Consider the following 26891-nt stretch of genomic DNA (forward strand, 5'->3'; position numbering starts at 1 on the left):
GGTACAGACTCTAGCCACGTAAAGAAAAATATCCCTTTTCCTTACATGATCAGAGTCTAGTCCAAGCTTTGGAAAACAGGTTGAAGAAAGATCCCAGATCCTTAAATTAAATCTAGGAGGAATTCCTGCTTGAGATGGGATGAGGTACCAAATATTAATCTGTGATGCTGAAGATCGGAATGAATCCCCAGTCCCAGAGTAGCCAGAAACTCAACAGGACAAGTCGCCTTCAGCAAGAGGAGACTTACTAACCGCGCAGTGGCTAAAACCTTAAGAGAGCCCTGGGACTGGGCGAGAGAAAGAAAAGGCGACAAGCTTGGGGAGCGGCTGCGACCAGAAAGGCCTCTTCCTCTCCAGCCTCGGCGGAGGCAGATTGGATGGCGCGGCCTCCACCCCAGCCTTTGGCTGCCGCCTGGGCCTTCCCGTCGGCTCCAGCGGATGCGAGTTGGTTGGCCAGGGGCGGGGAAGGGGCTGCGGCCGAACCTAGGATGGCTGGAGCGCACCAGCTGCACAACATCTGCGGAGCCGGAAAGAAGTTCTAGCGCGCCCCAGCTCGGGCAGGACGAGACTGATTTAACGGTAGGTGATAATCTGGGATTTCCTGGGGTGGTGAAGAGAAAGCAGGTTGGCAGGAAATCGCACCGTTGTCTCGAGCCAGGCCAGGTGCGCGTGGGAAACGAAATCGCCTCTTGCCCCGGCGACCCCGCGGTCTTCCTGGGCCCTCTGCTAGCGCCTCCCGTGGGCGCAGCGCCGCCTCTGTTTGTCCCGGGGCTGTGTGAACAGTTGAAAACGAGACGCCCGCCTTCGTACCATAGTAACGGAGGCTAGAGGAAAGCTTAGAGCACTTTGCTTTTTTCCACGGTCACTTCCCGCCGTTCTCCTCCGGGGGCTCCTCCGCCCGACTTTCCGCTCCGCTGCCACCTCCCGTCTCTCTGTGGCTAGAAAAGGGACGCCACCATAACCCTGTCTGATGGGAACCACAGGAGAAATAAAATAAACAAGGGCGGGTTCGCCACTTTTCTGCGTGTCTATCCCAGCTACTGGGGCTTCAGGCAGCCAAGGAGTGTCCCACCTGTTGGACTGCAGCGTTTAAAAGATTTTAAAGAGTATTTTATAGGACCCTGGCAGAGATCAAGGGACAACCCTAGGAAAGGAAATGCTTTGTACATCCTAACAAAATAATCATTGCATTCTTGCACCAATTCATCCAGGAATAAAAAGTCCATTTTAGCGATTCCCACCTCTCCCTCTCTCTCTCTCTGCCAGCTAAATAGTTGAAAGCTTAACAGTTTTAACCTTCTCTTCCTCCTCTTCCTCCTCCCCACTTTCCTGTTGTATTGCTATCATATGAACAATTTCCCAGAACATAATGAATTTATGCCTTTCTGATTCGAATGCAACCAACCCATAAAAATCAAGACTCAACGAGAGGCTGGCTTGGATGAATTTGTTCATTCTGATAACTGAACCTTTCAATTTCTTTCTTTCTTTTTTTACTTAAATTGACAACAAGAATAAAAACAATTGGCTAAGGATGTAATAAGAATTGTACCTATAGCAAAATTTTGCCTTACTACCATTCGGAGGGCAATCAAGAATTTAGATATGTAGAAAAGTATTTTTGGCATCTTTTCTTCTATAAAGCTGTCTTCAACTTGGAGAGAGCTGTGATTGAAATGGGGGAAGTAGTACACTAGAGGGAACTAAAATACTTTCCCCTATCCACTCCCGTTGTCTTCACAACAGTGTCATGAAACTTCGTTTAAGGAAAAAGAAAGTGCAAGAGATGAGTCATGGATCTTATTAATCAATTTTGATCTTAGGTCAAGCTAAATCTGACAGCCGGCCTTGAGAAAAATGTACAGATACTATTTCAGATGTAGCTTGTGTACTTTTGCCATATGATCTGGTGCATAATCTCTTCTGTCATGTCAATTGTGTTTATCTGGCCTTCAAAGAAAAATATGTCCATAAGTACTGTTTAAATGGTATAAGACAGTTTGAATCCATCCTTACTTGGAAAGGCATTTGACCTGAGTGTGAAATTACATAATGCAGTTGACTAGGACTTTGATCTTGCAGAGGCCAACTCTATTGAACATGTCAAATTCCTTGGTGAGGTAATCAAGAATTGATGTATATTGTCCTTTGCTTTTTTAAAGTAAGAAGTTCTTATCTTTCTTTTAGATACTAAATATGTGTTAATTGATTGCCTTGATGAGATCATTTTTTTGTATTGTCTAGATCAGGGATAGGCAACCTTGACTCTTTTATGACTCGTGGACTTCAACTCCCAGAATTCCTGAGCCAGCCATACTGAGGGGAAAGGGAGAGGTTTCCAAGCTGAGCCATGCTGGCTCAGGAATTCTGGGAGTTGAAGTCCACGAGTCATAAAAGAGCCAAGGTTGCCTACCTCTGGTCTAGATCAGGGGTAGACAACCTTGGTTCTTTTATGACTCGTGGACTTCAACTCCCAGAATTCCTGAACCAGCCATGTTGACTCAGGAATTCTGGGAGTTGAAGTTCACAAGTCATAAAAGAGCCAAGGTTGCCTACCCCTGATCTAGATGGAAGTGATAAAAATTAAAATTACAAAGCAGTATAACGAAGGAAGGCAAATATCCGTGTCCCAGCATAATGTTGCAGGATCCAACCTGGGCTGGTCACCAGGACTAGAGGTTTAGTCTGCTGAGCTTTTGGACTCGTGCTGGAGCCCCATCCTCAGGGAACTTCTCTCTCATATGTTAGCATGAGTCCAAAAGTTTGGAAGACTAAACCTCTGGTCCCGGTGATTGACACAGATTGGATCCTGCTACAAAGCAGCATATTCATCACAAAAAATAGAATAGGATTCACCAATCTCACACAGAGTTTTCTGAAAGTGATTGCTGGGTAGCTGTAAAATAGGGCTTGTATTTCTGTTCCTGATAGACGTATTGTCTTTTTTTAAAATTTTCGACTCAGACTAAGCAGTCCGTAGAATAATATTTGGAAGGGTCCATGGTAAGCCAGGGAATTTGGTTCCCTACTTGGAGCAGAGTGTCCCGCTTCTGTTTGAATATGTGCAGTGAAAGAGGCCCACAACTTTCCTGAATAATCAACCTGCTTTTACTGCCACAAAGTTCTTTTTTCCAACATTCAAATAGGAATTTGCCTTTCTTTAACTTAAAACCATCATTATGTTTCTGCACTCTGGAATAATGGAGAACAGGTTTATCCACTCATTGTGGATAAACCAGGAACTCTTCCTGATCTTTTGTAGATGATTGTCTCCATCTATACTATTAAATGTTGAAAAGCAAAAATCATGATAATAGGTTGATTTTTCTTCTGTCTAAAAAAAAGGTACAACAGTTTCACTGTTGAAATAAAGCTTTATTGGCTGACTATATTTTCAGTTAGCAGCAAATCTTTGTAAAAATTCTAAAACTCTATTATAATGGATACAAATTCCAAACATTATATATGAATCAATTGCTCATGGAAGACATACATTTCTTGCCTTAAGCTAGCACGGAAGATATTTTTTTTTTCTCTTTCCTACCTATATTTTTTCTCAAAGGGCTTCCTCCATGGAGTATCATTAGGCTGAGCACCCTACAAAATTAGGCTGAGGACTTCAGGTTGTTCTGTGTTTCTGCTAGTAGTATTGCCTCAATCCAACAGAGGGCATTCCAACCTTAGATTTATACTGCATTCTTCAGCTTTAATCCTTAGATTAAATTTTCTGTTTTATGGATCTTGAACATTTATTTAGTGTATCTCGGTGCAGGAAGCAGAAATGACCATATGTTTTGCTATTTTGCAATATATATATATATATATTTACTTAAAAAAACCCTTTGACATAGGCATTAGAAATTGTAGCCAATATCTTTTGAAAACGTCCTGAAACATTTGAATTTTTACATCTTCCTGTTTGGGTAGTCATGCGAACTATACTTATGGAGTGAAGAATTCTTCAAAGAGTGGAGACTTTGCAGCTTATTTTAAGCTTCTTTTTTGTGCTGCTCTTTCAGTTTCATTCATAGTTCCCTCAAGAGTCAAAAGGCTTTCATTTTGATGATAATGCCTACACTGTTCCTCTGGAATTAAAAAGTCTCTATCAATAGACTCCTTTGTATCTTCAGTGGAAAATGTGCCAGTTAGTCTGTAAGTTAGACAGATACTTTATGAAATCTCCATCATCTTATCTGATTAATAATCTGTTTGTTTGGATAGTTTCATAACAAAATATTGCCTGATTGAATAGTCATATTCAAATGAGCGATTAACATTCTGATCCACTTCATTTTACGTTAGAAGTTAATCCTGTCATACTCAGTAAATATTTGTTCTCAAATAAGTTTGTATAAGACTGAAACTGAGTGTTCTGGATGAGGCCTTTATTATACATTAAATCTGCCTTAATCTCAGATTGGAGGTGATGATCCAGACATCATTTTATGTGGGACCTGTACTTTCTCTCTGCAGTCTCTTCTATATTTCATCTTACAAGCAGGAATTCATTATGGTAGGAAAGAAGAAGTAACAGAACCATTTTTTAATTTGGTGTCCTTTTTAAGAAGCATACCTTTTTTCATATGAGTACTTTATATGAAGCTGAAAAAATATGTTTCTTACCAATAGAAGAATCTATGATTATTATGTTTTTATTCTATTTAAAAAAACCTTCTTTTTCCATTTGTATATTAAACATTTACTCTGGACCTTAAGCAGCTAACAGCAAAAAATCGGAACATTTTAAAATAGTTTTAGAAATTAAAGAAAAAACTGAAATCTAGAAAGAGCAGCATATTATAATTATAATAAAACATGCAAGATATCCAAAAGCAGATAAAAAACCTATTAAAAACTGCACGTGAAAAATTACATGAATTGTAAAAAGAAAAGGGTTTTAGTCTAGCTTCTGGAAGGCCATTTGAGAAAACAACCCAGGCAAAATGTGAATATTCTCTCCAGATGAAGGATGTAAACGTATCTGTGCTGATTTCAGAGTTTATCTTCTCAACCTAGATGGACCACTGTTTGGGAAGTCCGGCTTCTCAGTTTCTTACTTGGTAGCACTGCTGCGTTCTGAAATGAACCTTTGTGACTTGTGATTTGCCAGATCTTTCTCTGTATTAGCCTTATGTAGAGTTGCGTGAGAAATTTGACCAATATTGATTTTTTTTTTTTTTGCTACTTATATAGCACTGCATTGATGGGGATTGGAGAGAGTAACTGAGTGGGGGTAGCTATTTGTTAGATAAAGCACGACTGGGTTATCTGTGAACTGGCTCTTGATAGACACAATGTGCAGGCTTGCCTTAAAGGAAGAACAGCTTTTGTTAATCTCTGTATAAACTGTGAAAACAGATCATTAATATCTGCTATTTACAAATAAACAACTGAAGCTAATACCTTGGGACATCGTAAAGGTAAGTAGAAAGAATTCACAAATCTTCTACACATGGCTTAGAGAAAAAAAGAACATTTTGTATGAATGTTAGTTTCCCTTTATTGCATAATTTCCAGACTTCTGTGCAGAAGGCAGAGTAGAGACTTGAATAATTGATGTGAATAATGAATACAGTGGTATCACTTCCCTCTTACCTGCGTAGCTGAGAGATTTTCATGGGAAAAGGCCTTGTGGAGCAGAATTTAGATTCAAGCCCACTAATTAATCTGCTGGACTGGCTTTCAATGGTAGATGTTGTTAAAAGGTGATGCCAAACAAACTTGTTACCATCTTCCCATTGTAAAAGTAGGCAAGACATGGAAAACGATACAAAATGTTTGAAGGTATAGTAAAAGCTTTCGAGTAACTGCATACAAACAGGCTCAAAAGAGATGATTGCAAACAAGCAACCACAAACAACTGCTGCTATCTTCTGTGTGTAAAGAAAAACAAATAATTAGCGGTGGCTTTGTCATCAGACTCAAATGAAAGGGGTGGGAGAAGAACAAGAGGTAAAAGATTTAGGAACTGTAGTTGGCAATGATAAATTCAGTACCCTTGATGGGCAATATATTTTGAGCTGAATAAATATTGAAAGGGCAATGAGGTTAATGTTACTTATTTACTCCTCTTACAAATAATGAACTTATCTTGTCTATGTCTTTCTTGTCCAGATGTCTAAATCTACAGTGTAACCTCAGGGAACCCATATTCTCATTTAATAATTTATGCCTTTCTGTGATCTTTCTATAACTTGCTACTTTCTATAACTTGCCACTAACGAAAATTTTTTAAACATAAGCAAACAAACAAATAAATGACATGCTGGCTTGCAACTAAAACGTCAGATCTAAAAGTTGTTGGGCTATGCAGAGAATATAATGACAAAGTCTCCTGATTGTCTCCATATTCCTTGTTGTCATGCAGATGTATCCTCTGAGACAAAAAGGTCATTGTGATGTTCATAGATTTCTGTTTGATTCTTTCTCTAAGTCTGAAAGAGAGAAAGAAATAAGAGTAAGCTACAACCTCCCACGACATTGGATTTTTAGGCAGATTTAATAAAGGTTGAATCTAAGGCTAGAACAAGGATAGTTACTTTTGGCTACAATTGAATTTTCTGACTTTGGCACATCCCTTGGAAGCATCCTGGAAACAAAATAGAGCAAAACTTGCTGCAGAGTGAGCTTTCTCTCTCAAGGCTTATAGGAGTGGCTAACAAACATGGGAGATGCTGTAGCAGAGGCTTATTGAATATCATGATGCAGGAATATTGAGATAGACTACCTCAAATGCCATACTCAGAATTTGAATACATAATCTGTAGATAGTGTGATATTTTAGCTTATTCCTCCCTGTGTTTTGGAAGTATTTACCCTGTCATGTTTTAATATCCTTCCTTTGGTGGTTCTCCCTCTACTCCACTCAAGGAAGAACTAACTTATATGGACCAGGTATGATTGAAGCATTGACCTATTTCTTTCTGAACTGTCCTTTTACAGGAAAATTGGTACTGCCATTATTGAGGTCTTAAAATAAAAATATCAGATGTTCTAGATCAGGCATGTCAAACATGCGGCCCGCGGCCTGGATTCGGCCCGCGCAGGCCATGCCCACTCTGACCCCACAAAGGCAAAAAACATCCCGATACATCACAGTATGGACCACGATGCAACTGGGCTTGACACCCTGCCCTAGATGATTTATATGTAAGCTGTTTCCTTGCACATAAAGACTGAAATAATGTGGAGAGTCACAAATTTTTGTTTGGTAGCCAACCTGTCATCGTGATATTGCAGGGAAGAGTAGAAGCAATGTGAAGATATAAAGGCTTGCTACTATTCCATATTGTTGTATTTTGTACTGATTTTATGTAAAATCTCTTATATTTTTATTATAATTTGAAGCAATGTTTTCAATTTTGATACAGGCCTGAGATGGTAATAAAGCTTATTAAGTGTGGCCAAAAATTTGCTGTCCTTTTACATTTTGTGGGTTGATTGAGAAGTATTCTTATGTGCATATTAAAAGTAGGAATTACAGATTCATGCAATGTATCAATTCTGCTTCTGTGATACCAAGTATGGTATACTTGTAGTCTAGACAAGGACATTAGAGAGATGAAAGTGAAAAGGATGGAAATGGAGGTGAAGGTAACAATGGGGAAAATATTGAACATTTAGCTATATTAAAATGTTGAGGTTGATCAAATTTTATGGACATGGATATAAGAGATATGGTTTGGGATATGGATATAAGAGATATGGTCTCTTGGAGAAATTTTAGAAGTAACATCCAGCAAAAATAATGTTTTGTAACTGATTGTCTTAAGTAGCTGATACACTAATATACAAATATTATATGCACTTGCACTAATTATAAGCAAAAAATTTTTGAAGATATTTGAAGTTGCTTTGAAAAATGATGAAGAAACTCATGAAAGTTGATAAGGAAACAACTCACAAATTAAATTCCATTTTGGATTCTGAGCAAAAGATAAAAGCAGTATGGAAGCAGTTTGCTCTTACGATAGTCATGAAACATATAAAAATTAAATTTTACTGTGCAGAAATATTTTGATATAAAATCAAAGCTTGAAGGCTGACAAAAGACCAGAGAGAAGATTACAATTGTCAAAATGAGGTATGATGAAGATGTGGATTTGTTGCGTTCCATTGTGACAGGTATCTCCGATATAAGGCACCAGTATAAGCAAGACCAGGGCTTATCATTCTAGGCAAAGTCAGGACTTGGACAGAAAATTCATTTAATGCTCCATAGATAAAATCCAAGGTTTAGCAATCCTGCCTTGAGAAAAACAGTTGTCTCAATGTTATTTGAGTTTTCTATTTCAAATTAAATAGGTAAGATGAAAACTTTATTCTTTAAATACCAGTTAACAAGCTGGCACTGTATGCAATTGTTGGTTCCTCTTGGACAGAGATGATTAAAATTGTGAAATTGTTGGATGGGGTGAGGGGAAGTTCTCAACTCTTTTCCGAACCTTTGATGATTCCAAGGCAAAGTTAACAAAGTTTGGTAGCAGAGGCACATTCATGAGGAAGGGTCAACTCCTATCCAGTAAGTGGATCTATTTGCATAGGACCACAGAAGAAGGATGTTTCCCTTTTCAGAGGTGCTGTTGTGTTAGAACAGTAATTTATATGTTGAATATCTTCTGAAGGTATAAAGAGAAGGGAATTTATCTTTGTAATGGAGAAGAGAAAATGAATAATGAACATCCACAACAGAAAACCTAGAAAAAGAGTTATTTTTGGAGAAATTAGTTCAAGGGGAGTTTTAGGATCTTTTCTCTCTCAAGAAAGAGATAAACTGCTTGGCAAGCTATTTTTGAAATTTTCTCAGATTTACAAAAATTGCATGAGGGTGTCACCCACGTCACTTTTATGAGGTAATTCTTTGGAAGTAGGTAGGTGGTTGGTAACTATTGGGCAGAAGCTAGTTTTTCAAGAACAGTTGAAGTACTGCCCAAGTTGTTCATAATCCTGATTCTTACACAGTAAATTAAAATAATCTATCATATTAATAATGCTTATTCTCAAGAACATTTCATTTTGTAATTGCTTATTTCTTTCATGTAGACCAGCAGGGTTCAGCTCAGGACCATGAATTAAATGGAATGTTGGCTTTTTATTAATTTAAATTTGGATTTAATTTTAAGCCAAGTTACTTCTCAGGAAGGTATAACACAACCAATAGATAACCATATAATTTTATAACATGACATTCTAGAATAGTTTTCTGTCCTGAAAAACATTCAAAAATTATTTTCTTATGATAAAATGGAGGAGAAGGTCATGATTAACACCCTGGAAGAACCAAAGTTTTGGATACTATTTAGGATTTGGATTTTAATTAAACTGAACTGCCCAATGTAGGAATGTTTGACATATTGTCCTTGGTGAATGGTGGTTGCTGTGCTTGTCTTCTTCTCATCATGTACAATCACTACTGAGTTGCTAAGAGAAAATTACTTTCTATTTTGGTAAACTGAACTGTGGTTCTAAATGGACTGTATGTCAGATACTTAATTTGCAATATATTCCCTGGTGAAATTAAAAATTTAGATGGTTGAACTGAAGCCTGTTTCTTAAGTTGATTATTGTCAGTATGTTAACATGCTGCCCATTATCTGACTGGTAAGCCTTCTACTAAAGTTCTTGATTAGGAATTTTGACCACAGTATATTTGTATGTGTGTTGTGTGTGCATTTGTATATACTGGTATGTGTATAGGTGTAGAGTATTAAGAAAGATTTGTCGCTTAACAGAAAGAGCGAGATAAGTGTAGATTCTTAAATGACCCATCATAATGGAGAGCCATACAAGCAATCATGTTCTGCCGGCAGAATTTTCTTTATTAGCCCATTTTAAGCTCTGTCAATACAATTTGTTCAGGTGTAGAGATACTTGAGAGGTTTTGAATTTGAATATCAAAACCCTCTGACATAAGAGACTCCAATGGCTTTTGTGAAAAATAGGAGCTATGTATAAAATAGGAAGATCAACTCTTACATTATTTTATATTAAGGTAGACTTGGGAGTCAAAGCAGTATCACTATCTGCCAGTAAAATCAAAGCCCAAAGCCATTCAAGGTTGTTCTTTCATTAACCAGAATTTAAAAACATCTAATTTGTCAGGGAAATTATCTGGGGTTTCTGTATAGGGAATTGGGGATTCCCAGTGCAGTTTTTGATGTGCTCCAAGCAATCTTAAAGCATCAGTGTTCCAACCATATTTTAATAACCCATAGAAAGAGTTATTGATATGAACATCTGCAGCTTACTATATTTGGTACCATTAAGCTGGGTTGACTCTGGCAAAATTTTGATAAATGCTTTCTATCTTAATTTATCATGCCATTCCAGTAATCTTTTTGATCCTGTCCCTCAAGCTTATTCACTGTCTTACATTTGCCAAGTATAATTATTTTTCTAATCCATCACTTATTTCAACTATATGCCCAAAGGATGTTACTACTTGCTGATCATTGCCACAAGGGATCAGTCAGCCTTTATTTGGTCCACCTCCAAGGTAGATTTATTGATATTCTCACAATCAATCATAGTCTTAGCTTAATAATCAAAGGCATCAAAGGCAGGGTTTAATTCAGAGGCATCTGATTTTCTCTCAGTATTTCTTATGGTCCAGATTTCACAAAAATCCTTTGAGAGTGGAAAGACCATTTCATTAACCATTCTGATTTTTCTTACAGTTGAAATGTATTTTACCTTCACAATCTTGCCTAAATTTGTCACAACAATTTTTCTAGAGGAATTTCCTTTCTGTTTCTATGGCACATTTTGTCTTTATTCTTGAATCAAAGAAAAGTATCTACAATTTTTGCTTCTTCACTTACTGCTATAAATTCAAAAAGCAAGAAATTTGATACTACCATTGTTTTCTTAGTGGTTAACATGAACTCAGAATTTTCACTTACCATTTTTATTTTTTTAATCTTTACTTCTTTACTCTTGGCTAACAAAATAGCACCATCTGCATAACTCAAATCATTCCTAATTTCAGTCTCCAATTTTAATTCTCAACTATATTCTTTTCCCATTCCTTGCCATACCTAAAACATACTCGCTATATACTGCACATTAAGCAGTTATGAGGAATTTTATTTCTTTCTCAGTTCTGAACAAGTCTTTTCTGCAAATTTAATTCTTATACCGGTAGTAAATTTTTTATCATTATAAAGACTCCTCAAAAAAATAATCAGTTGTTTTGGCATATCAAGTAGCTTTAACATATCCCACATTCATCACTGGCATGATGTACAGTCAAACTGTAGGTTGTGACACTTCTGGGGAGGTTTTCATCAAATTTATGCGGGAGACATAATTGGGTGCACTTGTGTATGAAAATTAGGATCATTGCAGAACTCACTCCTACTTTGCTTGGGCGAGACACATCTATCCTTCGATGCAAAGTCTACAGCAGTGGTGGCGAACCTATGGCACGGATACCAGAAGTGGCACTCAGAGCCTTCTCTGTGGGCACACGTGCCGTTGCCCCAGTCCTAGGCCTTCAGCTGGGTTTTATAAAACCTTTTCGCTTTAGGCCTCTGCCGCCATGTGCAAAAAAAAAAAAAAAAGTTCAATCAGTCAATTTCAACTCGCAGGAAAAAAAAGATCTTGCAAAATTGGAATTGCTTGATTGAACTTTTTAGTCCCACCCAGTCTGCCGTTACTACCGCAGCCACACTCAGCCAATTGGCAACACCCAGCCAATTGGCAACACCCAGCCAATGGGCCACACCCACCCAGCACTCGACGATACATAAGTGGGTTTTGGGTTGCAGTTTGGGCACTCAGTCTCTAAAAGGTTCGCCATCACTGGTCTACAGAAAGCTGAATTGTTGTCAGAACTTGTTCCCATGGTCTTGATCATCCAAGTAACGTGCACAGTAAATTTTAACTAGGCTTCAGCTTTGAGTGTGGAAGTCTCTTGGCATAAACATCCACAACTGCACCCGACACCTGTGCATGTTATTCATGAGCAAACACCAACCTATTTCTTATACCCTATAAATTATTAGGACAATGAGGAAGAGATATTATATCTGGTACTCTGGTAAGTGGGCCACACTAGGGTTGCAAAATCTTGTGTCTTATTCTGAGAACTAGAACACGTTTTACTACACTTAATGTATGTTGCAATGTGTGAAGCTGGTATAATTTGGAAATGTGTTTCAAATTTCCAGTTGTTCACAGATGTAAATGAACTTGTTTTTTTCTTATGATAAATTGGTCTTGCAGAGCCCTATATCCATTGCCTGTGTCTCTGATGCGACTCCTTTTTTAAAATTATTATGAATCCTTTATCTCCATTCTACCTTACTTCTATTGGTTTTATTAAGAACAATTTGTTGAACTAATGTTGGTGGGTAGGCCAGTATTCTGATAGACTGGCTGGAATTGTTATATAAGTATGTGTGTTTGTTTGTGTGTGTGTGTGTGTACAATAGAAGTACATGGTAACTAAATGTTTAGTTTTAATAGTGTTTCAGTTGTAATAAATCCTGTATGTCTTTTTGTTTAGAAGAGGGAAAGAAATTTGGAAGAACATGAGGATTCTAGCATTAAAAATGTAGACTACTTAAGAATGAAAATGGCCCATTCGTTTTAATTGGGCTTTAGATAAGAGTTACTTCAAACATAAACATTTAATTCATAGTTCACCTTTCCTCCATGGTACTCAATGTAACTTATATAGTCTTCCCAAGTGTTTATCCATCTAAGTACTAATCAGTCCAAATCTGTCACTTCATGTGATCTGGATTCCTGCTGTTGCACAAACCAATAGGTTTGGGCGAATCAATCAACACAGAACATTCACAACTCTGTGCTTGTTTCCAAAGATATCAATGTTTAATGTTGTGCTTAAGTTCCATGGAAACAGGGGAACAAACTGGGAAGAATTGATTAGAGGATGAATGCTGTTCAATGTTTTATGCCAATTCCTGATGTAGATGCTGTTTCTCACTAAAGTCTTGAATTCTGTTAAGTATTTAGAGGTCAGCACAATAAAATGAGTCTACAATTAAAACCTAAACATTCAATTGGCTTGCTTACACTAAAGCTAATTACAGCAGATGGTACCTTCTGGGAATAGGAAACTTACAGAAGGAGCTTTCCTCTAGTTACAGTAGCGTGAATAACATGAAGCCACTTACCAGCTGGTGTTTCTCCTGCTTCCAAAATATCCAGTATCATTTTTCTGAATCTGCATGTTGCTATTATAGCAGCCATTAAGACATGGTTCAAGGGAACCTAAATTAAAGGAACAAGAAATTTTTGAAGCTACAATAAAGGGATGAATGCTTATATTTTACAGATATGAAGGAAAGTACTGCTGCAATCATTTAATTACTTTTTGATGTGTGTGAGTTTAAAAGACAAGACTGAACTTGTGTAACACCAGTCTTTGGAATAGCATCTGTGTATTGACTCATAGCAAGCCTGCATTTGAATTTATTGAATACACTAATTCATCCATTCATTTGCTGACTTCATTCTATAACGTAATTCTGAAGCTCTCTTAATGGGGATTTTAGTTCAATTGACTGGTGTTTATATTTGAGAATAGATAGTATCCGGCAAGCTATTCTCCTAATGAAGTCTCTCGGTAAGGGATGTTTCTATAGCGCCAGGAAATCAGGAAAGACTGATTTGAGGATTTGTGCAATGTTGAGAAAAAGATACTTGAAAAAAAAAATTGGATGCCTGACAATATTTTTCCCTTTCTGTCACAGCCACAACAAGAGAGTAGAGATGACTCAAGTTTGTCAGATGTTCATTGTTTGCTTCTTAGAGGCATTTCATCTGAGTTACATGACAAGGAATATTGTTGAAGTGGTAGGAACTGTAGAAGTTCTCATACTTGGTGGAATGGCCTGGTGAGTCTCTACCTGAGGAGACTGAGAAGGATGAATTGAGATGATGGGGGAATCAGAGATGGTTGGGATGTTTATGCCTAGCAAGTGGTATGTCTGAAATTGAAGGCATTTAGGACTACCTGGAAGCCAACTGGATAAAAGCTTAAGGCTGTTAAAAAAGGTATTTACCAGATTAAATCATCTTTGTGGATCCCTTACAACACATGTTAGGATTCCATAAGGCAGATTTGTGTTCCTATACTCAGAAGGTTTGGAAAAGCCCTAAAATGTTGGCAAAGAGGCACATTGAAGCTTTGGGTAGAAATAGATTTGTTTGGTCTCTGTAGATAATTGACGTTGAAGTCAAAGAAGGAAACTTGATTCATCTCCATTTGTTGTAATGGTCAAAACTTTGTGGGTTACAGTCTACTTCTAAGGTTTCTATCAGGTATGTTAGTGTATGTGTATGTGTGGATAATTATAATACAATACATTAATGCAACATAGCTTATTATAATGCAATACCCTTGCTTCAACATGTATTTCAGTAGTAAGGAATGTCTATGTGTATGAGCCAAAATCTTTTTATCTTACATCTCACTGATGCTAATACCACACTTTACATATAGCAAAAGAGATTGTGTCGATAATTCTTTGATTTACTATCCAAAAATATCAGAATATTACAGTGCTTCCACCATTTAAACCCATTATTTTAAATCTTTATTTTGCACAATAGTTTCTCTTATAGGCAGCACACATTAAGGATAAAATTGCCATTCATACAATTTAGAATTAGTTTCATTGGTTCTTTGTCTAAATTGTCTAAATTCTTGCATGCCAAGGATGATATTTTGCAGGATTGTGGGAGGCTCTCACCTTTCCACACAAATAATGCATTCTCTTCTTCCATGGATTCTTTAGAGGCAACATCTGCTGATTCTTGTCATGCAAGAATTTAGACAATTTAGACAAATGTACATCTGCTCCATTTGATAATGATACAAATAAATTTTGAATAGAAATCTGAACAATTAAAACTTCTGGGAAAAAAAACATGGCCCAATCCATTAGAACAAGGAGGCTGATGATTTACTGTGGTCATTATGTGATATGCTGGGGGCCAAATCTCCAAAGTAGTGGGTAATACCTGAACAAGTATTACCTTTTATTTATTTTTATTAAAAATAAAAATAGTTTAAATTATTATCATCAAGCTCTGTTTTTAAATAATCTCTTCCCATCACATTAAATATTACATTTTATTAATTAGTAATTTTGAAGTCACTATCACAGCAACATCTCAGTTCTGATGCTCTGCTTTTTTTTAACAGAGTATGACAAGAAATAAATCTATGCAGTATTGGGTGACTTTTTCAAATTAGGTTTCAAAATGCCCTCTTATGTGGAAAAATACATTTGTGACCATTTTCCCACTTTGTTTATTTTAGAGATTCAAGATTTTTAATTACCTGTGGATTCTGAAGAGAAGGTGGAAAAGGAAACAGGGTCCTACAAGAAATAGAATTTGCAGAATCTAATCCGAGAGGTTTTATCTTCCAAGCTTTTGGACCTATGCTGGAGCTCATCCTCAGAGAATTTCTCTCTGGCAGAGTGTGTATGAAAATAGAATTTCATCCTCCATCTATCAGTGAACCAAACTTTCTGAGCAATATAGATAGCACACAATCAAGAACTTAACTCCTGTTCTTTGAAGGTACCATGTGAACCTGTCTTGGGATTATTCTATTTCTGGTGTGCTGTTTAGACCTCCTGCTGCCACAAATACAACAGAATGTCTCAGACGCATGCAGCAATCTTGTCAGATTCTCCTGCGATTATCAACCATAAAGGAGATGTCTCATCTCAGATATCTGCATGGTCAGGCAAGTTGCTACCGGTAGTTGCAGTGGAGAAGACTCCTGAGGCTGCTAGTTCACAAAAGAAAGAAAGATTGTGTGCTCAGCATCAGGAGAGATGGATCAACACCCAGGAGCCTGAAAACAAAGAAACTTCCTATGGCTCTTCCAGTCTTCAAGATTCCTTTCGCTCACATTTTAGTTTTATTCAGCTCTCACTAAACTCAGCCTCTGAAGCCACTGCAGGTGCATCAGGAAGTAGGGAATCTAAAGAAACTGTGCAATTTGGTGGAGTAGAGAAAACAGAAAATATTAATTTTCATCTACCTGGAGAAGTCCAAAGGATTTCACAAACGGAACTGTGGGCTTCATGTAGCTCCCTGTGCGATGAAGTTGGTACCTGTCTGTCAGAAGCTGCCAAGGATGACATTTTGCAGGACTGTGGGAGGCTCGCACCTTTCCACCCAAATAATGCATTCTCTTCTTCCATGGATTCTTTAGAGGCAACATCTGCTGATTCGTCGGTGACTTCAGGCTATGAGAGTTGTGGCATTGCTAGTGACCACAGTTGGGATTTTCTGATGAAGGAGTATGAACCAGTACTACAGGAATGTTTGTTGGGCAATCGATGTTTAGTAAAGGTTAGAGTACTCTTTATGCCCATTTTGTGTGATAGAATTTTAAGCAGGTATAGACATTCAACATAAAGCAATGCAATAGCTGTTGTAATGTTTACTTGGGGGGGTGGTGCTTCTAATGAGAATTTGAGAAGGTGCCTATGAATATATTGTTGGATGGTTATAATTAGTAAGAAAACAAAGTTACAGAAGTACAGAATTACATTGTTGGAAGGGATCTTGGAGGTCTTCTAGTCCAACCTCCTTCCCTCCTCCACTCAAGTAGGAGTCCATATACCATTCTGGACAAATGGCTGTCCAATCTGTTCTTTAAAACCTCCAGTGATGGAGCACCCAAAAGTTCTAAAATGCCTCCTTGTCTTCCAAATATTTCGATCCTTTCTACTCTCTTTTTGTCAATAGTTTGCAATATTTACTACCCTTCAATCTCATGTTAGTTTTCTCCCAATGTCCTTGCTATATATTTTTCCCCATTTTTTTGGATCTCACCTATCCAATCTTTCAGAATGCTGCCTCTGCTCCTGGTGAACCCTACCTAAATGGAATTAACTACTTTTTGACTTAAGATTTCCTGGTTGAAGCCTCCAAATCTCAAGATGTGTAAAATAAGCAGTCTGCCTTGTGTCTGATTTTTTTTTCAATTAGGGAATCATGGGAAACTTGCCTGATTTTCACACCTTCATATAAATATATTTGGTCATTATATCATTATGTCTATTCTGGGTGCTCTTGAATTCTGAATGATGACTGTGCAATGTGAGGTGACAGAAATGTCTTCAGAAATGGGTGGGCCAAGTAGGATGAAATAAAAACCTTTGAATTGTTGTGAGAATAGATGCAATGCTTAGGACACAATTTTTTGAAGCAGCATAGAGGAATATTTCTCATGATCTTTTGATTGATACAGATAAAATCCTTGATGAGAAAACTTCAGAAGCTTCAGGAGAAAGCAGTAGCTGAGGATGACTATGAGAAAGGTATGTTTCCGACAATCAGTTGCTGCTGTAAGTTGTGGATGGGCAAAGCCCAGAACTCACATTTATTTGCACAACAGTTACGCAAGGTAGTTTAAGAAGAAAATGGCTTGTCAATTCCAGTGTCATCTCAGTCTAGGTTCTCTGTGCCTCAGTAGTAAGATCCTTAACATGTGAAAAAACATTTTTTTAAAAGCACATCATAGTTATTCCATTTTACATGTGCATATCTGTAGGATTGAGACTCAGGCTCAATCCTGACAAGACCGAGTGGCTTTGGATGTTGCCTCCCAAGGATCATGTTAACTGTCCAGTGTTGACTCTAGCAGGGGAAAATATACCCCCTTCAGAGCAGGTTCGCAACTTGGGTGTCCTCCTTGATCCACAGCTGAAATTGGAACATCATTTGACGGCTGTGGCTGGGAGGACCTTTGCACAAGTTCTTCTGTTGCACCAGTTGTGACCCTACCTGGACCAGGAGGCTCTCCTTACAGTCACTCATGCCCTTGTCACCTCACGCCTGGACTACTGCAACGCGCTCTACATGGGGCTACCCTTGAAAAGTATTTGGAGACTACAGTTGGTCCAGAATGCAGCCGTGCGAGTGATAGCGGGTGTTCCTCGGTACATCACGTTACACCTATCCTCCGCGAGCTGCACTGGTTGCCTATTGGTCTCTGGGTCCAATTCAAGGTGTTGGTTATTACCTTTAAAGCTCTATATGGCTCAGGGCCAGGCTATTTGTGAGACTGCCTACTACCTCATAGTTCCCTTCGTCCGGTTAGATCCCACAGACTGGGCCTCCTTTGGGTCCCATCGGCCAAGCAGTGCCATTTGGCGGGGCCGCGGGGGAGGGCTTTCTCTGTGATGGCACCCACGTCTTGGAACAAACTCCCCCCAGAGATTAGGACCGCTCCCACTGTGTTGGTTTTCCGCAAGCTGCTTAAGACCTGACTTTTCCGGCAGGCCTGGGGTTTATAAAATCTGACCCCTGGATGAATGTTACTGTATTGTTTGTCTTGTTAAGTTATATTGTGTTTTTATTGTTAGCCGCCCGGAGTCCTTCGGGAGTGGGGCGGTCTATAAATTTTAATAAATAAATAAATAAATAAATAAATAGTGGACTCAAATAAATTAAACCTTCTTTTGGAATTAAGAGGCAGTAAGAGGCAGTGTAGATGGGAGGCCTTTTACTTGTGTGTGATTTTTGTGGTCCAAATTACTCTCTTCCTCTATAAGGAACACCTGCACTTTAAGTGGGACAATCTGGCAGTGGGAAGGACATGGGGAAAGGCTGATAACCATTCCTGTCCTCAAAAAATAGTTGCCGTCCTGTTCTCTAGCAATGGAACAATCTGGCAGGGTAAATAATAAGCTGTAAGTCTCATGCAAGCCTAAAGGCTACTGGTATCAGAACCATAGTCTATGTACTTACAAATCTGTGAAGGGGCACTTTGAATAACTTAGATTCTGATTACTTTCAAAAAATACTTATAACCAGATGAGTGGGAAACTAAAAAAAAGGTTAGATTTTTTTCCTTTCCTCAGCTATTTCTATCTCTAGATCTAAATCCATGTCTATTTGTGCCACCAGGAGGCCGTTGTGTTCACATGATCCTGGGGAGGTTGTTGAGTTTTTCTATTTTTCAATGGCAGTCATTTGCATTAAGGAATCTCACTTGTAGTGAAAATTCATGTTAAAAAGTGGTTTTCTCAATGCAGATTTTGAAGCAGAATTATGTTTAATTTTCACAATTACATTTGGCACTTCATTTTTCCTGCATCTCCAAGACTGACAAATATGTCAATTTTCTGACATTACACTTTTAGGCATTGTTTTATTAGTAGGTATCAATAAGTGATTAGTTTTTTCTAACCTTTTAACTCTTTAATCTACTCACTTCTTTTTCTTCCATTTTTCCTAATGGATATTTGGATATTCTGTATCAGATGAACAGTATTCTCAAAACGTTTTATAAAATCCACAGTTTGTTTTCAAGAGTGTTTTTTAAAGTAGAACAGAATGAATAATTAAAATGTTATGTTCTTTTCCATATTGTTTGAACTTTCTTAATTTTGGGGGGATTAATAAGTTTATTTAAAATAGCAAAGTCAAAGTCACACTTGGAGGAAAAAAATGTAAATAACTATATGAATGGATTATTTACCATTGCACTCCTTTGTGCAAACTTCATTGACATAATTTTCCTCTTGCTGTTCTTGAAGAGCAATTATAAAACTAACTGATTCACTATATAAAATCAGTTAATAACCTTGTTACGTTTAGAAAATCTGTCAGATTTTTTTTTTCTTTCAAAATGAGCAGAAGCAAGCTCTTATATAGCTATTTTCTTTCTTCTGGTAAACATTCATTCCTTTAACAGACTAAATGCTGCTTAATAGTTTTCTACCAGCATTTCCCCATCTTAATAGTTTTCCATTTGTTTTCCATCTTAGGAACATTCTATGAAGAAGTCCACCTATTTGTTCTGATTTATAATTTATATAACATTTGCAATTCATTTTTTTACATCAAAAACAACCACCTTTAAGCCATGCTCCTTATTTTAACACATCTTCTATCTAATATTTTTTGCAAATCATTCCCATTTGTAGCTAATAACATACTGTATACAAAATATGTACACCTTGTCTCTACTCTATGTGCTTCTACAACATCATCAGAAGCATTACTTACAAATTTACTCATAAATACATCAAACAATGAAGAGACATCACATATTTTTTTTTATTTTGTGTTCAGTGTTGAAGACTGGCAATTGCTACAGCCATACCATTTCCCCATCATTTTTATAGCTTTTATGACTTCCTTTTTTCAGTTTTTTTTCCTGAGCACTAACATTAACAGCATTTATTCCTATTCCACTCTAATATATCAGTATTACATCTACAAAATTTTAAAATACTTCTTCCCCTATCCTCTCATTTCAGTTCCATCCCAAATAATTCCCTATTCTTCTGAGGACATAGTTGCTTGCACTACCATTTTTGTAGTAACAGATCATGTGTAGAATATACGAAAAGGATCTTTTATGGGTTTGTTAGAAAGCCCGGTTAGAGGTCTTTTAGCTTCGAGGCAATCTAAGTCAAACCAATTCTCTGTGTGAAAAATCTGATCTCTGGTCTGTGGGGCTGTGGCTGCTATAACACCAGGCTGAAGGAGCTGGATTACATTATTGATGGCTTGAAATTGGCTCCCCAGAGTAGATGACAACGAAACTGCATCAGGTTTTAAAATGTTACAAATCATTTCTCCCAGTTGGGGTGCCCGTTTCATATGGATAGGGCAAAGGTCACCTTCCTCCATGATAATAGGGGTCAAATCAAGAAATAATATATTAGGCAAAAAACTTTGGGCATAACATAGAGTTAGAAAACTCTATTATCTCTATTCACTTTGCTGGTGCTCCTTGGTTAGCCCTTTTAACCCATGTCCATTACATTTTTTTTAATTCCATCAAAATTTGCTCTGCATTTTCTCCGTCTGTTTTAAGCTTAATGTTCCTTGCTTTCTTTGGCATACTTTTAAACATTTTTTCTATCTATGCACATAATGCAGTATTTTACTTTTATCCTCAGTTTTGGCACCAATTTATATATGTACATGCACACTCATGCAACACACATATATTGCACATCCCCTTTTATTTTACAATGCCATTCATTTTTATCCTTCCCTTTAGTACACTCTGTGACACTCTGTAACATACTATACTTCCAAGCAACTACTTCTCCTCCTCCTCCTCCTCCTCCTCCTCCTCCTCCTCCTCCTCCTCCTCATCGATCCACTTTTTGAGGCTGTTAAATAATGGTCTGTCTTACATTCAGCCCTCCTGTGTACTTCTTTCCTTTCATTATAAAATTGAAACAAACCATTCTTTTCTATGCATTGCCTTTTCATTAACATGAATTGAAAATGAATAGGTTGAGGCTTAACCCATATATGCAAAACAAACAGGTCTTTTTCTGAGTGTATTCTCTCTAAATAGTCAGCATACTCATTCTAGGATTTCCAAATAGCCTAAACATGTCTTCTATATTCTTTTGTTCCACCCACCTATTCGTGGCACCCAAAGAATAATTTTCTCACTGCATTGTATTCATTCTGAATATTGCATTTTCTTCCCAGATTCATCACTGGATTTCCATTATCCTGGTTCACAGGAGTGTAACATGCAACTATTAGACTCCTATAGATTTCTACTTTCCTTTACCATAACAATAATCTAGGTGGTATAGATTCTTACTTTCTGACCTATATTTCAACCCTTTTACGATGGAGCCTATACTTTTATTTCCTAGCATATTCATATACATATTCCACAGAATCAGGCTACCTCCCTTCAGTTCTATTACATTCTTTCTCTTCCTCTTAGTTTCACAAACATAAAACATAACTGTTGTCTTTCCTTTTGGTGATTCGTGCTCCTTGGCATTCAATTCTTTTCTCTTCCAAGTTGTAATACTCCACCTGCCTCGGTCTTCATCAGATATCTATAATTGTTTTGGCCAATTGAAGCTTTCATAGCTTGTTTGAGGAAGATTTAAAAAAAGGTTAACTAGGTTACCAATCTTAGAGGTTATAATTCCTGCCAATGGAAAAGACCATTTTGGAACATTTGAGAGGATGCCACAAAGGCAATCAGAATCCCTTTTTACCCCAAATAAAATCATGGTATTCTGTGCAAACTACGATTTCTACCATAGGCACTACATTGCCACCTAAGATATTGTTGCCCACATCTTGCAGTGTAGTGATATGCACTTTGGATACTATTTTGCTACCATTTGTTAATTTAATTTCTTAGGAAACCTATTTTATCTTGAACTTCCTAAAAGTGATTATATTATTTAGAGATTGAATTAACCTATCTTCATGAATATTTATGGCAGTTAAAAGAGGTATAAAATCATCATACCCAAAATATTTAAATAAATAGATTGCCTGATTACTTGACATTAATTCTTGAATTAATTATATTAAAGCCGCTTAGAGTCTCCTCAAATCATGAAATGTGTGGGCATATAAATATAATAAATAATAATATATACAAGTGTGTTTGTGCACATGCTTATTTGTATGCACATATCTTCTTTTTTTCAGTCAACACATGTCTTAATTGAAATGAATTTCACATTATCATGGTGAATGGTACCCATGAACTCAACAATAATTCATGTAACAGTTTCAATCTTTTCTCTGGGTTTTGCTTCTTTGGAATATAGTTGAATTTTTTTCATATGCACATGTTTTCTTGCTATAGTAAATGGAATTCATAGCATATGGAGAAATTGATTTTTCTGCTCTTTCAATTTTAAGTACAATACATTTCATACATTTTCTTGGCAAGTAAAATTCTATTGGAAAATAGTAACAACATTTTGCCTTGCTTAGCATAGAGGAGGGTTTTTTTTTTTTCTGTTGTCCAAGGATGTTGGAATGTTTTCATGGTTCATTATTCATGACAGAATTTGACAGCTCCAAGGTTAAACTCACCACTGAGATTTTTTTAAAGTAGAATTTCTGTGGAAGGTCCCTGGAAAAAGTAGCTTGCATTTTTATATCAAGTCGTGGAAGCTTATGCTTTTAGAGGGCATGCATATTTTAATATTTTCTTTTCACTTGGATTCTGACAATAAATGGATCTTAAAGAAGAGCTATCATTTAAGTGTGGGATATTTGTTAGATTTTACACCAGAAATAATAATAGTTAAAAAGCACTGATTACAGTTGCCAGAAAGCATGGCTTTGTATTTATTTCATGAAGTAGGAATTATATGAAACAATGTATGCTGTCAGAAATCAGAGCCAAACTTTCAGGGTTTTGCATAGCACTATTATTTATAGTATCGTACTCTTTCTTCCCCCGCTTTCCTTTTCAAATAAAACTAATCAAATAAAACTTATTTATAAATAAAACTTTTCAAATAAAACTTATTTATAACCTAGATAGTTCTGGCTGGAAAATTCTTTGTGGTGATCAGATATTTTGTTTTAAAAAAACCCAACAGATTCTATTATCAAATGCTTCAGCAATACTCTAATGATAGGATTTTGTGTGCCATAAGCACTTTGGGGACAAAAGTAACATCTTTTAATTTTTTTTAATTAGAAAGAGAAAGAGGGAGAGGAGGAGAGAATATGAATGAGTAGCAATATCAGCCTTGCAAAAGTCTAGTGCAGTGATGGCAAACCTTTTAGAGACTGAGTGTCCAAAAACCATCCCTCCCCCCGTCCCGTCCCCACTGTGCTCCCCGCTCCATCCATCCACAGGGCCACTCACCACAGATCGCTCAGGCAGCCTTGCATTGCTATGGCTACCACACCCCGCAGCCTCATCTGCCCGTGATGGGGTGCGAGGGCGGAATCTTGCCCTTGCTGCCTGTCCGCCATGTGCTTGGCTGCGCTGCTCTGCATGGGCCACGCCTGAGGGAGCCTCTCCTCCGGGCAGGCTGCTTGTGAGGAGGAGGTTGTGGGGAAAGGCGGGGCTGGGGCAACAGTGCACATGCCCACAGAGAGGGCTCTGAGTGCCACTTCTGGCACGCGTGCCATAGGTTCGCCACCACTGGTCTAGTGGCAATATGTAAAAACAAAAGGGTTATAATTTATATGCTACACTGCTGCTTTGGTTTTGAAGTAAGGACAATGGCAGGTCTGCTTGTGAGGAGAAATATAGAAAAAATATGAAAGAAGAAGCGTTAATATATATTGCTAGTCTATATATGATATACCATATGCTAAATAAATAAATAAGAAAAGTAGATGTCAGGAGCCTGATAGCTGGTTCAGGTACAGTGATGAACCACAATTTCTTAAGTAAATTGTAATCAGTACCACTTATTGCCCTAATTCATAAATTGCAGCTTGCAGACCACAGAAATTGGGTTCAAAAATACATTGAGGCAAAACCAAATACCTTATATTGTGGTATAGTGTTATATGTAAATCCAGTAATGGTCAGTCTAAGAGCAGTTGGTCTTTTGCATCTGCTGCTGTTGCTTTTGTAGGCTGTTGCTTGTTGTAAAAGCTCTCTAAAGATGAAGGATAACTCCAGCAATAAATTCATTTTTATACTTCAGATAGCCCTCTGAGTTAACTTGCATAACTGATTGCAGATTGTCTGATTTAAAAAGCGGGTTAGCAATTGCACGTAGATTTATGGCCCTCTCTAAGTGGCTTTACAGAGTCAGCATATTGCCCCCAACAATCTGGGTTCTCATTTTACTGATCTCGGAAGGATGGAAGGCTGAGTCAACCTTGAGTTGGTGAGGATCGAACCCCTGGCAGCCGGCAGAATTAGCCTGCAATACTGCCTTCTAACCACTGCACCATCATGGCTTAGTAGGCTTGGATCTAAGTTACTATGCCTTGGCTTATCCACCCCTTAGTGGATCCTTCTCCAGTTGTCTCAGGACCACATTTTTGTCTTCCAAAAACCGGGCAATTTTTTTTTTAAAAAAACAACACCTAGTACATTATATCAAATAAACATTGTCTTGGTTGTATAAAATATTTATACCAATTTATTGATTTATTTCACCTGCTGCTAAATATGTTTCTGTGTATTCTTTATATATAGCTCATGTCATAATGATCATGGGGGAAACAGTCTCCAGTTACAGTGTCTGTATTTCTGAATATGTGAACTTTAGGCATGATTACCAAGTTCTACATATAACCTACATGGTGTCTAAATAATGGATAGGTTTTGAAAATGTAATTGTGGGTTTTCTATGTATGCTGATCTAGCCTACAGGGCTGAAATTTTATTGGAAGAAAAACCCTATTGTTCAGGTCCACCTAATTTCTGATCATATCACTCAGTAGCTGAATGCAGTTGGTGGGATATAGTTTTGAGAAAGAAGATCCTCATAACACTGTCATATTATACTTTTCAGGGGCCATACAGTAAATGGATGAAAAAAGGAAAGTCACAATTGCAAAAAATAAAAATAAAAAAATGAAGCTTTAATTATGTTTTTTGACTCTCCTGCAGATGTCCCTGCTTGCCTTTGAAATCATTCTGATACTAAATCAGGTAGCAATAGAATACGGAAATGATTTACTTTAGTTGATTTATTTCATACTACTCCAGAAATGTAATTGCTGTGCCTTACAAACTTGGTTACTGCCCCCTGCAAATTGCTAGGATTCTTTTACCAGTTTTACTACTTTCGATATTTACAGTTTACAATTTAGAGATGTCAACTCACAGCTTGAGAGAATTTAGATTGAAATTCCCACTGCTAAGCTTCATGCAGGCTATCATATAAATAGGCTAGCATTGATTGCTAGCATTGTTTTTCCTTGAAATGTTAAACAGTGAAATCTTACTTCTGCTTCAGGCTGGATAGAGAATGATCCAAAATCTGATGTGGAATTTACAGTATTTTGATTTTATCCTTGCTTAAATGCATATTCTTATCCAAGTGATGGATATCTCAGGGTTGAACTGAACATGTTACCTGCTCAGGTAATGAAACATCTGCAAGCAAACAACCAGGCTCGGAAAACAGCAAGAATTTCTTTTATCCTAATTTATTCTTATGCTATGATGATGCAATTTTGCAAATAGAAAAAATGTCTGCAATCCCAATGACATATTTTATTTTAAAGCAATAAAGAATTCTGTACAAATAACCTTAAAGATAACCATGGAGTTATTGAAACTCATTGCAATGAATTAAATGGTATAATTTTTTAAAAAGCCATTCATGTTAATATTTACAGAATTCTAGATGAATTTTGTTTTAAAAAAGAGAAAAATGTGTGAAGATATCTATTGGTATCTTGATTCCTAACTTTTAATAGGTGCCGGGCATCTGAACGAGTTGAATCCACTTGAAATTTGATGTGTTTAGCACTATAAAATCTTAAACTAGAATACCTAATTATTAAACATTATCAGAATGTCTAAATTTGAAAACGTTTTCTCCAGGGACATTTTCTTTATTGGACAAAGTATTTTATTTAATCATATCCACAGGGAAATCTTGATTATGTCACTAGAATCAAGAATAATGATATTCTTCAGAGGTATTGGGAAATTTTGCAAATGCAATTATTAGAGAACTCATAAAATCAGAAAATTTCTCAGGAAAATGCCATCCTTTCACCTGGATAAATCAGAGGAGAAAATAAAAAGTTTTAATTTGGTGAGTGCTGGAGCTTCATGTGTGATATTTAGCTGTCTAATCAGAGCTTTTTCAGAGGATAGAAAACGGCAAATCCTTACATCATTTTCAGTTTAACAGCAAACTGCAGATGCTATAAATTGTATTCTTTGAAGATATAAGAGATTACCTCCCATAATGATATATGATGATGACACAGTCTTGTCTTCATATGTTGATGACTTTAGGGAAATGTCGCTGTTTATTCATATAGACAGACTCTTGTCTGTTTGATTAAACCACATGAAAACAAGGATATTGATGGGCAGACATAAGAGTGCAGAGCGGTGATTTTATATTTGGGATTTTTGGGAACATGATATTAACCTTGATTATGAAGCATATCATTACAATTTGTTTTCTCTCCAACATTTTTTTAAT

At 37.1% G+C, this 26891-nt stretch overlaps 1 protein-coding gene across 8 annotated transcripts in view; it reads left to right on the forward strand.

The window, feature by feature from the left end:
* Positions 1–26891, forward strand: part of DISC1 (DISC1 scaffold protein) — a 167687-nt gene continuing 140796 nt past the window's right edge. For all 8 annotated transcript variants that reach the window (XR_005555444.1, XR_005555442.1, XR_005555445.1 and 5 more), the window contains exons 1-3: positions 1–579; positions 15296–16344; positions 17249–17318. Coding sequence is in view for 3 of the 8 variants with exons in the window: in XM_039332880.1 (XP_039188814.1) it covers positions 15640–16344; positions 17249–17318 (775 nt within the window). In the remaining 5 variants the exon portion in view is untranslated. The remainder of the gene's footprint in view (positions 580–15295; positions 16345–17248; positions 17319–26891) is intronic.

The sequence above is a fragment of the Crotalus tigris genome, unplaced genomic scaffold, assembly GCF_016545835.1.
Source record: "Crotalus tigris isolate CLP2741 ecotype Arizona unplaced genomic scaffold, ASM1654583v1 scf7180000024467.898045, whole genome shotgun sequence".
Lineage (NCBI taxonomy): Eukaryota > Metazoa > Chordata > Lepidosauria > Squamata > Viperidae > Crotalus > Crotalus tigris.